Source organism: Gorilla gorilla, chromosome 6, assembly GCF_029281585.2.
Source record: "Gorilla gorilla gorilla isolate KB3781 chromosome 6, NHGRI_mGorGor1-v2.1_pri, whole genome shotgun sequence".
NCBI classification, from domain to species: domain Eukaryota; kingdom Metazoa; phylum Chordata; class Mammalia; order Primates; family Hominidae; genus Gorilla; species Gorilla gorilla.
Window position 1 is genome coordinate 82,703,803 of NC_073230.2, and position 17,457 is coordinate 82,721,259.

The 17,457-nt window shown below is 54.4% G+C and overlaps 1 protein-coding gene across 9 annotated transcripts in view; it reads right to left on the minus strand.

Moving 5' to 3' along the window:
* The window catches only part of MLXIPL (MLX interacting protein like), a 54,720-nt gene that overhangs the window by 17,112 nt on the left and 20,151 nt on the right, over positions 1-17,457 (minus strand). For 5 of the 9 annotated variants that reach the window (XM_055392728.2, XM_055392725.2, XM_055392723.2 and 2 more), the window contains exon 2: positions 5,697-5,803. In XM_055392728.2, coding sequence (XP_055248703.1) covers positions 5,697-5,803 — 107 coding nt within the window. Of the gene's footprint in view, positions 1-5,696; positions 5,804-8,366; positions 8,390-13,842; positions 14,209-17,457 lie in introns of those variants that run through there. The other 4 variants (XM_031012703.3, XM_031012707.3, XM_031012705.3 and 1 more) reach the window with 4 other exon arrangements.

Here is a 17,457-nt window from a genome sequence, read left to right on the forward strand (position 1 = left end):
CTACCTCTGGGACAAAGTCCACACTCCTTGGCTTGGCTTCCAAACCCCTCCCCCTCCTCATGACTGGGCCACCACTTGCTTCTCTCAGCTCCTCATCTCCTTTTTTTGAGACGGGGTCTCACTCTTGTCACCCAAGTTGGAGAGCAGTGGTACAGTGCTACGGCCTTGGCTCACCGCAGCCTGCACCTCCCAGGCTCAAGCAATCCTCCCACCTTAGCCTCCCGAGTAGCTGGGACTATAGGCATGTGCTACCATGCCCAGTTGGTTTTTTGTATTTTTGGTAGAGATGGGGTTTCGCCATGTTGCCCAGGCTGGTCTCGAACTCCTGAGCTCAGGCAATCCACCTCCCTCGGCCTCCCAAAATGCTGGAATTACAGGCGTGAGTCACTGTGCCCGGCCTCCCTGTCTCCTTTATACACCTCACCTTGAAGCCACACAGCCCACCTTTTTTTTTTCTTTTTTTTTTAAGATGAAGTCTCACTCTGTCACCCAGGCTGGAGTGCAGTGGCCTGATCTCGGCTCACCGCAACCTTTGCCTTCTGGTTTCAAACAATTCTCCTGCCTCAGCCTGCCTAGTAGCTGGGATTACAGGTGAGCGCCACCACGCCCCACTAATTTTTGTATTTTTAGTAGAGACGGGGTTTCTCCATGTTGGCAAGGCTGGTGTCGAACTCCTGACCTCAAGTGATCTGCTCGCCTCGGCCTCCTAAAGTGCTGGGATTACAGGCGTGAACCACCACATCCGGCCCTTCTGGTCTTATTCTAACAGGGAAGCCCCTCTTACCTTCCCTCCTCTGCCCACAATTCAGGATAGCGCCTCCTCCAGGAAGCCTTCCTGCCTCCCAAAGCCCACAGCGCTGCCCACCTCCCCTCCACCCTGGCCTGTCAGGTCTTTACATGCTCGCCTTGCTGCAGGGAGTAAAAGCACCTCCTGCCTTTGGCACAGAGCTTGACACACAGCTGGTCTACTTAGAGGCAACTGAGACTTTTCCTGGCTGCTCTGACAAAGAGAACAACTGCTGACCCTTCCTGCCCCAGCCAACTTCCTCTGGGACAAACGAGGTCACAGAGGAAGGGGGACCACTGGAACATGAAATTTACTAGGGCTTTTTAGCATCATTTACAAAGTTCTGTCCTAATGAACATTCTCCAAAATCTGCTGGGCACGGTGGCTTACGCCTGTAATCTCAGCACTTTGGGAGGCTAAGGCGGGCGTATCACTTGAATCTAGAAATTCAAGACCAGCCTGGGCAACATAGTGAGACCCCATCTCTACTAAAAATACAGAAATTAGCCAGGCGTGGTGGCGCATGCCTGTAATCCCAGCTACTTGGGAGGCTGAGGCATGAGAATTGCTTGAACCCGGGAGGCAGAGGTTGCAGTGAGCCGAGATTGCACCACTGCACCCCAGCCTGGGTGACAGAGTGAGACTGTCTCAAAAAAATAAAATAAAATAAAATAAAATAAAGCATTCTCCAAAATGGACACTGATAGGATTGAAGGAGGGGTTTTGTCCTGGTTTCTGAGCTCAGATTGGACAGAAAACAAAGGGCTGGGTCCTTGGGTGCATAGACTCCCAGGGGGCTAGATAAGGAAGGAGGGTCTCAAAGTGTGTCTGCCCCTGGCTTTCCAGATGAGGAAATGAACACCAGCAAAGATGAAGTTTGTCCTGGTACGGTGTGGTGGCTCACGCCTGTAGCCCCCAACATTTTGGGAGGCTGAACTGAGAGGATTGCTTGAGGCCAGGAGTTTGAGACCAGCCTGGGCAACCTAGTGAGACCCTGCCCCTACAAAAAATTAAAAATAAAAAACAGCTGGGTGTGGGGGCGCATGCCTGTAGTTCCAGCTACTAGGGAGGCTGAGGTGGGGGAATTGCTTGAGCCCAGGAATTGGAGGCTGCAGTGAGCTGTGTTGGCTCCACTGCACTCCAGCCTGGGTGATGAAGTGAGACCCTGTCTCAAAAAATAGAATAAAATTAAGTTTGTTAGGCCAGGCGCGGTGGCTCATGCCTGTAATCCCAGCACTTTGGGAGGCCGAGGTGGGCGGATCACCTGAGGTCGGGAGTTCGAGACCAGCCTGACCAACATGGAGAAACCCTGTCTCTACTGAAAATACAAAAAATTAGCCGGGCATGGTGGTGCACACCTGTAGTCCCAGCTACTCAGGAGGGTGAGGCAGGAGAATCGCTTGAACCCCAGAGGAGGAGGCTGCAGTGAGTCGAGAGCACACCATTGCACTCCAGCCTGAGCAACAGAATGAGACCCCCATCTCAAAAAAAAAAAAAAAAACAGTTTGTCCAGGGCTCTCAGAAAGTCAGGGCCAAGTGAAGCCCCCCTCCCCAGCCCAGAGATCCCATGCTCTGGACTGTTTCTCATGGAAAGGCTGTAACCATGTGGCTTCCTGGGGGCTGGGACAGGCTTTGTTTAACACTGATAAGTTCATCCCTTCACTCAGCCGCCGAACCCTTTGCACCTATGCTGGGACAGATACTGGGACAGGACACATGGATGAATCAGGCAGGGTGCCCACAGCTTAGTGGGAGAGATAAGGAAAGTAAACAAACAACCCGAGACAATGCAAAGTGGAAAGTCCTTCTTGCCCCAGGAGCGGTGCAAAGTGCCAGGGAGCTCCCAGGAAACCAAGACGATTTCAGAGTGTGGGAGTATGACTGTTGGATCAGGAAAGGAAGAATCTTAGAGGATAGGAGCCTGCAGGGGGTGGCAGAGCCCTTCCTGCTTGAGACCTAAGGCGCGACATTAGTGGCGTCAAGCCAAGTAAGCCCTTCTCCTCCCCGCTCCCGTGAAGCCCACCTTCTAACCTTTGGCGTTTAGGGAGGAGGAGGGGTCTTGACATTTGTTGTATGTGTGTCACGTGCTGCTATGACTATGACAGTGAGATACGGATGATCTCACTGAAAACTCAGTGAACCTCAGAAATAGGACCTACTGGCCGGGCGTGGTGGCTCATGCCTGTAATCCCAGCACTTTGGGAGGCCGAGGTGGGCAGATCACTTGTGGCCAGGAGTTCAAGACCAGCCTGGGCAACATGGTGAAACCCCATCTCTACTAAAAATACAAAAATTAGCCAGGCATGGTGGCATGCGCCTGTAGTCCCAGTTACTTGGGAGGCTGAGGCACAATAATTGCTTGAACTGGGAGGTGAAGTTTGCAGTGAGCCGAGATCGTGCCATTGCACTCCAGCATGGATGACAGAGCAAGACTGTTTCAAAAAAAAAGAAAACCAAGAAAAAACAAATAGGACCTGTCATTCCCATTTTCACAAATAGCAAGCTTCGACTCCGGGAGGCTACAGAATTTCCCAAGCCCACACAGTTAGGACATGCTAGGGCTGGACTGAAACCTCACTCTGTCTGATTCCGAACCTGGGGTCCTTCCAGCAACTTGTGCAATAGCTGGAGATCAGTGTGTCTGGGTGAGGACCCCAGGTGACATCATGCCTCAGCTGCCATCAGAAATTTCTTCTGCAGGCCGGGTGTGGTGGCTCACGCCTATAATCCCAGCTCTTTGGGAGGCTGAGGCGGGCAGATCATCTGAGGTCAGGAGTTCAAGACCAGCCTGGACAACATGGTGAAACCCTGTCTCCACTAAAAATACAAAATTTGGCGGGCGCCTGTAATCCCAGCTACTTGGTGCCCACAGCTTAGTGGGAGAGATAAGGGAAGTAAACAAACAACACGAGACAACACAAAGTGGAAATTCTTCTTGCCCCAGGAGAGGTGCAGGAGGCTGAGGCAGGAGAATCTCTTAAACCAGGGAGACGGAGGTTACAGTGAGCCAAGATCACGCCACTGCACTCCAGCATGGGCAACATGAGCGAAACTTCATATTAAAAAACAAAACCAAACCAAACAACCGCGCCCCCCCCGCCATAATTTGGAGTTGGGGAACTGTGGACTTCCAGCCAGCCCCAGCTCTGCTTCTTTTACGCTCTGTGAACCTGAATATGTCACTTGCCTTCTGAGACTCAGTTGCTCATCCATAACATGGCGGTAATAAAACCTATCTCCCAGGGTTGCTAGGAAGCCTTAAATAAGGTGATTTACGAAAGTGCCTGGCATGTAGATAAATGGAAACCAGAAAACACACCCTCTCCCTGCTTGGATGAAATCCAGCGGGGCGAGGACAGAGAATACTGCGTGTGGTCTCTCCTGGGCTTTGCATTCCCAGCTCAGTGCAGCCTTTGATCCTGCAGCAGAACCTGAGCTGAATGAGGTCCCAACACAGGGCTGACGGATCCAAGTCCTCTCTGCTTCTGCTGCCCTGCCATGGGGAGTGGGGTGTTCCCAAATGAATGAGAATGTGACCTCCTTAAGGATACATCATGTATTGGATACCAACTTAGTGGCAACACCCTGGAATACCTGTTATCTCCACACCAACCATGAAAGTTAGGACTATTGGCCTCGTTTTTTGTTTTGCCTTTTTTTTTGAGACGGAGTCTCGCCCTGTCACCCAGGCTGGAGTGCAGCGGCGCGATCTCGGCTCACTGCAAGCTCCGCCTCCCAGGTTCACGCCATTCTCCTGCCTCAGCCTGCCGAGTAGCTGGGACTACAGGCACCCGCCACCACGCCCAGCTAATTTTTTGTATTTTTAGTAGACACGGGGTTTCACTGCGTTAGGCAGGATTGTCTCGATCTCCTGACCTTGTGATCTGCCCACCTTGGCCTCCCAAAGTGCTGGGATTACAGGCGTGAGCCACCGTGGCCTCGTTTTTATAGATAAGGAAACAAGTTCAGAGAGGCTAGGCAACTAGCCTGAAGTCACACAGCCAGCAAGGGGCAGAGACGGGGTGGAGGAACTAGCTCTGGGCAACTCTAAGTCCAGAGTTCCTTCCACGAGATGGCATGGCCTCTCTGGATCCCCTCTGCCCAATTGGCCATGGTGGGCATCTACTGGATATTCAGGAAGGACTTCAATGAAAGGCTGGTGGAGACCCATGCGGGATCCTCAGTTTCTCCATTTACAAAGTGATGCAGTTGGCCCCGCTAGTGTCTAATGGCCCTTTTTACCCTGGCATTCAAGGCACCCAACTATGCTAATGGGATGCAAAATGGGCTTTGAACTGTACCTCAAATCTCAGCCTACCCTAGTGCGACTGAGGGGTGACCTCTGCTGTGCCCAGCTTCACAGTGGAAAGCACCCTTTGGGACATATTCCCCGAGACCCCCTGGAGGTCAGGAGCTATTCAGGAGTCCTGGTGCTGGGGGCCTGGTCTCCCCCTAAAAGGCTGTCAGGGTCGGGCGTGGTGGCTCACGCCTGTAATCCCAGCACTTTGGGAGGCCAAGGTGGGCAGATCACTTGAGGTCAGGAGTTCGAGACCAGCCTGGCCAACATGGTGAAACCCCATCTCTACTAAAAATACAAAAATTAGCTGGGCGTGGTGGTGGGTGCCTGCAGTCCCAGCTACTTGGGAGGCTGAGGCAGGAGAATGGCTTGAACCTGGGAGGCGGAAGTTGCAGTGAGCCGAGATGGCACCACTGCACTCCAGCTTGGGCAACAGAGCAAGACTGTGCCTCAAAAAAAAAAAAAAAAAAAAAAAAGGTTGGCAGAACTCTGCTAGTGCTGGCCTTGAGGACCCCGGGGATTTTCCTGGGCAGCCACCATGTAGCACCCTCTGGCAGGAGGGTTGGAGGGGGTGGTCCCTCCTGGCTTGGGAGGCTGGTGGTAGCCACTCACACTGGATATACCAGGCCCTCCAGATGGCGTTGTTCAGGCGGATCTTGTCTCTGCAGAGCAGCTTGAGGCCTTTGAAATTCTTCCACTTGGGAGACACCAGCTTGCCACTGTCAAAGGGGAGAGAAGTAGGGTTAGGGAGATGCAGTGCTGCCACAGAGGCTGGTCCCCATATTCCCCATGCACTAGGCATCCATCTATGGTTGGCATTTGAGGGGGCCCCTCCAAATCTGGCCCCCCAACCCAACCTGCCTGAAATTCCTATCCAGAGAGTCAGACCTTCAAAATCCCCTTCCAGACTCCCACCAGTGGCCTCTGTGTTCCCTGGGGAGACCTGTTTGTCAGTCTACTACAGAACAAAAGCCACGCTGAAACCTGTGGATCAGCTCGGCCCTGGAAACAACAATGTCCAGTGGCCTCACAGGTGTGTCTTGGAGGCTGGCTGGGGACAGTGCTCAGGCCCATTTCTCATTTAAGAGAATAAGAAATGACCTTCCTGGGCTGGGTGCAGTAGCTCACGCCTGTCATCCCAGAACTTTGGGGGGCCAAGGCGGGTGGATCGCCTGAGGTCAGGAGTTCGAGACCAGCCTAGTCCAACATAGTGAAGCCCTGTCTCTACTAAAAATACAAAATTAGCTGGCTGTGGTGGCGCACACCTGTAATCCCAGCTACTCATGAGGCTGAAGCAGGAGAATTGCTTGAGCCTGGGAGGCGGAGGTTGCAGTGAGCTGAGATCACGCCGTTGTACTCCAGCCTGGGCAACAAGAGTGAAACTCCGTCTCAAAAAAAAAAAAAAAAAAAGACCTTCCTGAGAGTCAGGGAGGAAAGGGGCAGGTCCGAGGTCACTCAGGCCTCCTTAGGCCCAGGAGAGGCAAAGGGGATGGCCATGGTTTGCCTGGTAGAGAGGGAGCCTCTGTGTTTTGTTTTGGTTTGGTTTGTTTTCGTTTGCTTTTGTTTTTGAGATGGAGTCTCAGTCTGTCATCCAGGCTGGAGTGCAGTGGTGGGATCTCAGCTCACCACAACCTCCATCTCTTGGATTCAAACAATTCTCATGCCTCGGCCTCCCGAGTAGCTGGGATTACAGTTGTGCGCCACCACGTTCAGCTAATTTTTTTGGTATTTTTAGTAAAGACGGGGTTTCACCATGTTGCCCAGGCTGGTCTCAAACTCCTGACCTCAAGTAATCTGCCCACCTTGGCCTCCCAAAGTGCTGGGATTACAGATGTGAGCCACCATGCCCGGCTGAGGGTGCCTCTTTGTAGAGAGTGGCAGTCACTGCCTTCATAGTACAGTCCTTTTGGTGTCTACCATGCCCAGAATCCCAGGGTGGCAACCTGGACTCAGCGAGAAGGTGTGCTCTTCTCAGGGCTGCACAGAAGACAATGAACCAGCAGATCCCAAAGGAAGGCCGCTAGGATGAGCAAATGGTATTCATGGAGACAGAGCACCCTCACTCTAACCCTAGCTGTCCATCAAATCCACAGGATGGGCTGGGCGCGGTAGCTCATGGCTGTAATCCCAACACTTTGGGAGGCCAAGGCGGGAGGATCGCTTGAGCCCAGGAGTTTGAGACCAGCCTGGGCAACATAGCACGACCCTGTCTCTACAAAATAATTTTAAAATTAGCCGGGTGTGGTGGCATGCGCCTATAGTCCTAGCTACTAGGGAGGCAGAGGTCAGAGGATTTCTTCAGCCTGGGAGTTTGAGGCTACAGTGAGCTATGATCACGCCACTGCACTCCAGCCTGGACAACAGAGCAAGATCCTGTCTTGAAGGAAAAAAAAATCCACTGGATGGAAAAGCTTACACTGGTGAGGGTCCTGCTAGGCACAGGCCAAGTCTTCTGCCTCCAGGAAGCTGACCCAGGAGGCCAAGACATTCAGGGTCTTAGACCCCCTGCTAGTCTCTCCCTCCCTCTCTCCTCTCCATCCACAAGCCAGGGTTGTGTACCAGTCCCCTCTAGCCCGCCTTTTGTATCCCTTGCTCAGATCTCAGATGGGAAGGCTGAGGCCCCAAGTCTTAGCCATTTTTTTATTTTTTTGAGGTGGAGCCTCATTCTGCCACTCAGGTTGGAGTGCAGTGGCATGATCTTGGCTCACTGCAACTTCCGTCTCCCAGGTTCAAATGATTCTCGTGCCTCAGCCTCCTGAGTAGCTGGGATTACAGGCATATGCCACGACACCCGGCTCACTTTTGTATTTTTAGTAGAGACGGGGCTTCATCATGTTGGCCAGGCTGGTCTCGAACTCCTGACCTCAAGTGATCCACCCACCTTGGCCTCCCAAAGTGCTGGGATGACAGGCGTGAGCCACCGCACCTGGCCCCCAAGGCTTAGTCTTTCAGAAAACCATACCTGCTTCCTCCAGGGGTCTTTCCTACATTCTGGGGGTGAAACGTGGGTGGGTGCCAGTCTGACTCCGCAGCCTCTCCCCACTTGAGTGCATTGGTCATTGGGCCCTCTCTCCTCCCTGGTCTCCAAGTTCTTGTGTTTGCTTTGGGGTGGGGGTGGGGGACTGCCCCCTCCCTACCAGGGACAACAGGCCTCATTACCCAAATAAGATACACAGCCCAGCTTTCTGGGCCACTGGCTGGGCCCCTCCCTCTGAGAATTAGATAAACACCATCTGTTTGGTAGGGAGACATGGAGGTGGCGGTGGGGGGAGACTCTGCTACCTCCTGGGCCAGCTTCTTCTGTGGCACCTGGTGGGGGACTCCTGAGTCTGTTGTCCCTGTCTGTATCCCAGCAACCTCCCAGCCCATTCTGATCACCCTGTGTCGCACCCTTGACCTGCCTGCCTTCTCTCCCCCTTCCATGCTAAGGTTATGACGTTCATGGCCCAGGCAGGGTTAGAGCAGATGTGACAGTGACAATATCCAAGCCCAGGAGGAAGAAAAGGATTTGGGGCTGTGAGAGAAGAGACTCAGCCTGGAGGAAGAGCGTAACGCTAGGGTTCAAGAACTTTTTATGACTGGCTGGGGATGGCTCACATCTGTAATCCCAGCACTTTGGAAGGCCGAGGCAGGAGGACTGTAGGAGGCTAGGAGTTTGAGATCAGCACAGGCAACATAGTGCAACCTGTTTCTACAGTTAAAAAGTTAGCTGGGGCCAGGCACAGTGGCTCATGCCTGTAATCCCAGCACGTTGGGAGGCCGAGGGGGGTGGATCACCTGAGGTCAGGAGTTCGAGATCAGCCTGGCTAACAATGTGAAACCCCGTCTCTACTAAAAATACAAAAATTAGCCAGACGTGGTGGCAGGCGTCTGTAGTCCCAGCTACTTGGGAGGCTAAGCCAGGAGAATGGCATTAACCTGGGAGGCGGAGTTTGCAGTGAGCCGAGATTGTGCCACTGCACTCCAGCCTGGGCGACAGAGTGCGACTCCGTCTCAAAAAAAAAAAAAAAAAAAAGTTAGCTGGGCATGGTGGTGCAAACTTCTAGTCTCAGCTACTCAGGAGGCTGCAGTGGGAAGATCGCTTGAGCCCAGGAGTTCAAGGCTGAAGTGAGCTGTGATCACGCCACTGCACTCAAGCCTGGGCAACAGAGTGGGAACCCGACTCATAAAAAACAAACAAATTCTGGTTGGGCGCAGTGGCTCAAGCCTGTAATCCCAGCACTTTGGGAGGCCGAGGTGGGTGGATCACGAGGTCAGGAGATTGAGACCATCCTGGCTAATGCAGTGAAACCCCGTCTCTACTAAAAATACAAAAAATTAGCTGGGCGTGGTGGCAGGTGCCTGTGGTCCCAGCTACTCAGGAGGCTGAGGCAGGAGAATGGTGTGAACCCGGGAGGCAGAGCTTGCAGTGAGCTGAGATCGCACCACTGCACTCCAGCCTGGGCGACACAACGAGACTCCGTCTCAAAAAACAAACAAACAAACAAAACAAAACAAAACAAAAACTTGTTATGACCAATAGAAAAGTCTGATGAGGAGCAGTGGCGGGCCTGTAACCTAAGCACTTTGGGAGGCTGAGGGGAGAGGATCGCTTGAACCCAGGAGTTCAAGACCAGCTGGGCAATACAGTGAGACCTTATCTCTATTTAAAACTATTAATAGGGTCAGGCGCGGTGGCTCACGTCTACAATCCCAGCACTTTGGGAGGCCAAGGCAGGCGAATCACCTGAGGTCAGGAGTTCAAGACCAGCCTGGCTAACATGGAGAAACCCCATCTCTACTAAAAATACAAAAATTAGCCGGGCATGGTGGCGCATGCCTGTAATCCCAACTACTCGGGAGGCTGAGGCAGGAGAATCGCTTGAACCCAGGAGGCGGATGTTGCAGTGAGCTGAGATCATGCCATTGTACTCCAGCCTGAGTGTCACAGCGAGACTCTGTCTCAACAACAAACAAAAAACAACAACAACAACAAAAACTATTAAAAGAAGAAAAGAGCTGGGCCCAGTAGCTCACACCTGTAATCCCAGCACTTTGGGAGGCCGAGACGGGTGGATCACAAGGTCAGGAGTTCAAGACCAGCCTGGCCAACATGGTGAAACTCCATCTGTACTGAAAAAAAAAAAAAAAAAAATAAGCCGGACGTGGTGGCAGGCGCCTGTAATCCCAGCTACTCAGGAGGCTGAGGCAGAGAATTGCTTGAACCCGTTGGGTGGAGGTTGCCGTGAGCTGAGATTGCGCCACTGCACTCCAGCCTGGGCGACAGAGTGAGACTCCGTCTCAGAAAAAAAAAAAAAAAAGAAAAGAAAGAAAAAGGCAGGACACGATGGCTCATACCTGTAATCCCAGCACTTTGGGAGGCTGAGGTGGGCAGATCACTTGAGGTCAGCCTGGCCAACATGGTGAAACCTCGTCTCTACTGAAAATTAAAAATTAGCTGGGGATGGTGGCACATGCCTGTTATCTCAGCTACTCTGGAGGCTGAGACATGAGAATCGCTTGAACTCAGGAGACGGAGATTACAGTGAGCTGAGATCATGCCAGCGCACTCCAGCCTGGGCAACAGAGTGAGACTCTGTCTCCAAAAATAACTAAATAAATAAATAAGAAGAAGGAGAAGAAAACTCTGAGACTTAGAGAGGGGGTGGAGAAAACCCCAAGTTCAGCTGCCCACCTCCCACCTTTCAGGAATTCCTTTTAGATTGCCCCCTAACCAGGTCCTGTTTGCTCCCCTGCACCCTCGAGGCCACTCTTCCTAAAGCTAGCCAGCTCTGATCATGAACAAGTGCTTCCTTGAAGCTTCCAGAAACTACCTCCCTGGGGCTTCCACCCACGGAGCCATGGAACACGGCCTCCTCGATCCTCCCTCTGCCCACGCTAACCTGCAGAGGGTGAAACCTTGCCAGGCCTCTGCAGGCTGGTCTCTGGGTCAGGCTGGTCCCTGATTCAGGCGGGTCCCTGGTCAAGCTGGCTGTTCTTCCCACCACCTTCTGAACTCACTGCCTTACTGTCTCTTCCCATACAGTCACTCCTCGGGACACTCAGCCCCTGTAATCTGCTCCCCTCCAGGGGACCCCTGGAACTGGGGGTCTTTGAGGATGAAAACACTGTCCCAGTTCAAGCCTCAGGGCTTTTCCACTACCAAATGGGGAAATCTAGAAGCTCTCCTGGTACCGAGCCAACCCTCCATCTCCCTCCATCCCCTCCCTCCCTCCATCTCCCTCCCTCCATCTCTCTCCAGCTCCCTCCCTCCCTCTATTTCCCTCCCTCCATCTCCCTCCCTCCCTTCCTTCCTCCCTCTCTCCCTTCCTCCCTCCCTCCCTCCATCTCCTTCCCTCTCCCTCCCTCCATCTCCCTCCGTCTCCCTCCCTCCCTCCATCTCCCTCCCTCCCTCCATCTCCCTCCCTCTCCCTCCCTCTCCCTCCCTCCCTCCTTCTCCCTCCCTCCTCCATCTCCCTCCCTCCATCTCCCTCTATCTCCCTCCCTCCCTCCATCTCCCTGTCTCCATCTCCCTCCATCTCCCTCTCTCCATCTCCCTCCCTCCTTTATCTGCCTCCCTCCTTCCATCTCCCTCCCTCCCTCCCTCCCTCCCTCCCTCCCTTCCTTCCGACAAGGTCTCACTCTATCACCCAGGGTGGAGTGCAGTGGCACCATCATGTCTTACTGGAGCCTCAACCTCCTGGGCTGAAGTGATCCTCCCACCTCAGACTCCCCAGTAGCTGGTACTAGGAATGTGCCATCACACCTGGCTGATTAAAGAAAATTTTTTTTGGCCAGGCATGTTGGCTCATGCCTGTAATCCCAGCACTTTGGGAGGCCGAGGCGGGTGGATCACCTGAGGTCAGGAGTTTGAGACCAGCCTGGCCAACATGGTGAAATCTCGTCTCTACTAAAAATACAAAAAATTAGCTGGAGGTGGTAGGCGCCTGCAATCCCAGCTACTCAGGAGGCTGAGGCAGGAGATTCTCTTGAACCCGGAAGGCAGAGGTTGCAGTGAGCTGAGATGGCACCACTGCACTCCAGCCTGGGCAACAAGAGCAAAACTCTGTCTCAAAAAAAAAAAAAATTTTTTTTTTTTTGGTAGAGACAGGTTCTCAGTATGTTGCCCAGGCTGGTCTCCAACTCCTGGGCTCAAGCAATCCTTGGATGAGAACCTTGGCCTCCTAAAGTGCTGGGCTTACAGGCAGGAGCCACTGCGCCCAGCCAGAGAGATTTACTATTAATATTTGGGTATTTGGGAAGAAAACACAGTCCTCTCTACCCCAGCTATCTCTGACTGGGGTTACATCAGCCTTGAGTCAGCCTCTTGGGGGGGGCAATTTTTGGGGTGCGCTCTGTCCCTTACCTTGCCAGCTCCCCAGAACCTCTCCTCTTCGGTCACCCATCGTCAGGGTTGGAAGTGAGGCCCCCTCCCAAATAGAGTGATGTGTAGTATATAATGAGCAGCCAAAGTTGGGGTTGGGTGGGAAATGGGAGACCCTTAGGAGGAGGAGTGCCGGCATCCGGTGTACCAGGACCTTAGATGCCCTGTCCCAGGCAGTCGCGTGACATTTGGGGAGGGAGGGAGAAGGGACGGGAATTTGAACTTTCCACACGGGTTCGGCGCCCTGGCCGATCGGGTTGCAACACGACCTGGGCCCGGGGCCAGAGCTTGTGGGCCAAGGTTACTCCGCCTCCAGCCAATGGGGTCGCAGCTGGGCGGCTGCGGTTGGGGGCAGGCAACACTCCCCTCACAGTCCCCACCCCAGCTCCTGCTCCCCCGCAGGGCGGCAGGTGCCGATCTGTAGCCAGCGGTTCTCAGAAGGGGAGGAGGCACCGCGGAGGAAGAGGAATATTTGCACAGAGAAAAGATCAAGGCCGGCCGATCCCCCTTTCTCCCCTACAGGTTTTCGGTTGATAATTTATACTGGCCCCTCAACTCCGGGGAACTTTGCTCCAGGGCACTGGGCCAGGCCTCGGGTTCGCGCCCTCCTCTGGGACGCGGGGCGTGGAGCGGCAGCGGGGCGCGGCCTGTGCGCTCTCGGAGGCGCTAAGCGGGGGTCCCAGGCAGCGACGGGCGCTCAGCCTAGTGTGGCGACGCGGGTAGGCGAACCCAGGCCTCCCGGGCACCGGCGTAACCTCTGCCTGCTGCGCCTCTTGGACATTTCTGGGACATCCTCCTCCCGCCACCCTTAATGTAGCAGATCAAGAAGAGGTGTCTCAGCAATTGCGGGGAGGTGGACGTGAGAGTGGGCCAGTTCCAGTCCACTTTGGTTATGAACTGGGACAATCAGGGGCGCTGGGAGTATCTCAGGGTCCAGGAATAGGGCGGGCTTGGGCCGGGCCTGCTGGGGAGAAGGCCGAGGCCTGCAGGGGGTCGGGGGGAGTGGTTCCAGAGTGGAGAGTGGGGATGGGCGCGGGTGGCCTAGGGACCAGGGGCGCCTGGCATTTTTGTAGGGACGGAGGGGCTGGGACCAGAGAGAGGGGACCAGAGGTCCAGGTAGAGGCGGGGCGCAGGCGGTCTGCGCCTCGGGGAAGAGGGAATGGGGGAGGAATGGGAATCAGAAATGCGTGGGTCCGTCAGGGGCCAGCGGGCTGGGCCGCTGTAGGAGGACCTCGGGGCTGGGAGAAAGGGGGTGTCCAGGGCGTGATCGGAGCCTCCGGGAGCCGCAGGACCGGGCTCGGGTGGGGTGTTGAGGGCCCCAGCGCGCAGTCCTGCCCCGGACCCCCCCATCCCCACCTGGAAGCCAAGGCCGTCGGGGCCCGGAACCGCCCTCACCTGTAGGCCAGGCTCAAGCACTCGAAGAGGCGTGTGAGTGTGGGGTCGATACTGCGCGGCCCGAAGTCGGAGGGCCCCATGGACCCCTCCTGGTCGCGCCGCCGGGGCAGCGAGTCGCTGTGCGGCGACGACACCATGAAGTGACCGCTGTGGATGACCTGCGAGCGGAGCAAGCCGCCCGCGCTGCGCCGGAGACTCGGGTCCTCCGAGTCTGTGTCCGAGTCCGAGTCTGGGCTGGGCGCGACCCGCGGGACCTGCAAGCCCGCGGCCAGACCTGCCAGCGCCCCGGCCATGGCTGTTGCCGCCGCCACCGCCTGGTCCCGGCTCCGAGCAGCGCGGGGAACAGCTCTTGGCCAGCCGGGCCTCGTTAACATAGCCCCGCCCCCACACCATAGGCCGATCGAGTGGGCGGGGCCTGGGACGGGGCGGGGCTTGTATTAGCATAATCCTTACACCAGGTGAGAACCCGGTGCTCTGGAGCTCCGGCGGGTTGGCCCCATCTCCCTTCCAGTCTTTCCTTGGAGTCCTGATACAGCCGCCCCTACTTTGCTCCAAAGGGATATTAAGAAAGGTCAGGCCGGACGCCAGGGTTTCTTGCCTGTAATCCTAGCACTTTAGGAGGCCAAGGCGGGAGGATGGCTTGAGGTCAGGAGTTCGAGACCAACCTGAGCAATATGGCAAGACCCCCATCTCTACCAAAAAAATGCAAAAATTAGTCGGACATAGTGGAGAAAGCCTGTAATACCAGCTACTGGGGAGGCTGAGGTGGGAGGATCCCTTGAGCCCAGGAGTTCGAAAACATGGCAAAACCCTGTCTCTACCAAACATACAAAAATTATCCAGGCATGGTGGCTTGTGCATGTAGTCCTAGCTACTCGGAAGGCTGAAGTGGGAGAATCGCTTGAGACCAAGAGGTTGAGGCTGCAGTGAGCGGAGATCGCGCCACTGCACTCCAGCCTGGATGACAGAGTGAGACCCTGTCTCCACAACAAAAGGGTCCCCTATCACACCTGAGCCTGAAAGCGCCTCAGGACCTGGGGTTTGTGCTTTCAGGGGCACCCTCCTGTGGATCACCATCTCCCCTTACCTAACTCCTGCCCTTCACCTCCAACCCCCGCCCCCCATATTAGCTCTTCTGGGTCCTCCACATAGGTAGAAGCCCCCAACTCTCAGGGGCCTGATGTCGTAAGCCCAAGGCAATGCCCCTGAAGGGCCTGGCCCACAGGAGGTTGTTAACACCTCTAGTTAACATGGTGGCCGACATGGTGGCCGGGCGCGGTGGCTCTCGCCTTCAATCCTAGCACTTTGGGAGGCCATGGTGGGTGGATCACTTGAGGCCAGGAGTTTGAAACCAGACTGGCTAACATGGAGAAACCCCTTCTCTACTAAAAATACAAAAATTAGCCGGATGTGGTGATGCGTGCTTGGCTTGTAATCCCAGCTACTCGGGAGGCTGAGGTGGAAGAATCACATGAGCCCACGAGATGGAGGTTGCAGTGAGCCAAGATCGCGCCCTACTGCACTCCAGCCTGGGCAACAGTGAAATCCTGTTTCAAAAATAAAATAAAATACTTAAGAAAAAATATATATTAAAAAAATTGTGATCATTACTTCATCTGCACAGAGAGGCCCAAGGGGAGCCTCAAGGGACTGTTACTGGTAGGGATGGGTGGCTCACTGGAAGGTGGACATCCCCTAGGCAGGTATCTACCCAGGAGCTCTGAGCCCCTTCTCTCACTGACACTGAGGTCCAGCTTTTGTTCCTGCTTCTTCGTATTTTTATTTATGTATATATTTCTATTTATTTATTGTTTTTAGACAGAGGCTCACTCTGTCACCCAGGCTGGAGTGCAATGGCACGATCTCGGCTCACTGCAACTTCTGCCTCCCTGGTTCAAGCGATTCTCCTGCCTTAGCCTCCTGAGTAGCTGGGATTACAAGTGCGCGCCACCATGCCCAGCTAATTTTTGTATTTTTAGTAGAGATGAGGTTTCTCCATGCTGGCCAGGCTGGTCTCAAACTCCTGACCTTAAAGCGATTTGCCCACCTCGGCCTCTCAAAGTGCTGGGATTACAGGCATGCGCCACCGTGCCCAGCCTACTTATATATTTTTAGAGACAGGGTCTCGCTCTGTCACCCAGGCTGGAGTGCAGAGGCACGGTCATAGCTCACTGCAGCCTCAAACTCCTGGGGCAAAGTGATCCTCCCACCTCAGCCTCCCTAGTAGCTGGGACTACAGGCTCATGCCACCAAACCTGGCTAATTTTTTTTTTTTTTTTTTTTTGTAGAGATGAAATCTGCTTCAGCCTCTCAAAGTTTTGGGATTACAAGTGTGAGCCACTGTACATGGCCTTTCTGCTTCTGAAGCCTCTTTTCTCACCTTGAGGACAGAAACCAGACTGAGGCATTCACACCTGACACCTCACTGGAGTGTTTAACTAACAGCCTCAAAGATGGGTTCAGAGGCACAGGAGAGCAAAAACACACCCAAGCATCTCTAAGGGGCAACAGCAAAGCCTGGTCTAGTAGATTTCCAGATTTCCCCCAAGGATGTCCCTAGTGGGTGGGGACAGGAAAGAGTTGCAGGCACATGCTAAGCTCCGCTGGCTTTCTGACAGGTATCCTATGTGTGGTCATGTTAGGGAAAGCGGAGGAGGTGGTTTCCCACGTGTGGCAGCCTTGGAAAAGGTTGACATGCAGCACTTTCTTCCAGCCCACAGGAGGATCACACAGCACCTAGGATCACAATGGCAGTGCCCTGAGGGCCCCAGCCACTGGCTGTGGGAGGAAAGTGATTATCCGAGGCTGCTCACAGGCCAGCCCTTCCACCCACCTCCCTTGGCCGGGTATCTTCTGTCTCTGCCAAATGGTCGCATCACATTCCCAGGAGCCCCAGCTGTTCTGCTCCATCCTCCCTGCTGCCCTCTGTAGGATGTGCATTCTCTCTGCCCATCCCTGTCAGGTTAGGAAAGGGGGTTCTGATACTCACCCCACTCCCTCCTTTGGAGGGGCTCTGCCCTCCTTCAGAGAGCCATCCCCAAGTGGCCCTCTTTTTTTTTTTTTTTTTTTTTGAGCCAGTCTCAGTCTGTCACCCAGACTGGAGTGCAGTGGCGTGATCTCAGCTCACTGCAACCTCCGCCTCCCAGGTTCAAGCAATTCTCCTGCCTCAGCCTCCCAAGTAGCCAGGATTACAGGCGTGTGCCACCATGTCCGACTAATTTTTGTATTTTTAATAGAGATGGGGTTTCACCATGTTGGCCAGGCTGGTCTTGAACTCCTGACCACAAGTGATCCACCTGCCTCAGCCTCCCAAAGTGCTGGTATTACAGGCGTGAGCCACCGTGGCTAGCTCTCAGGTGGCAGTTAACTGTCTTTTGAGGCCCTTGGTACAGAGGCTGACAGGATCATTACTTACCCCTATATGCCTGTCTGGCTTCTCCCCCTATTCCCCCGTAGGCCATTGAGGCAAGACTGCGTCCTAGCATCTCTGAACCTCCACACTGGGTACCTGGAGACTTGGGGGATGCTTGAAGAAAGGGGCATGAGACTAAGAGGAGCTGGTGGGGTGCTGTGGAGGAGGTTGGATAGGAAGTGTCAGCTCTGCCCTTGCCTCTC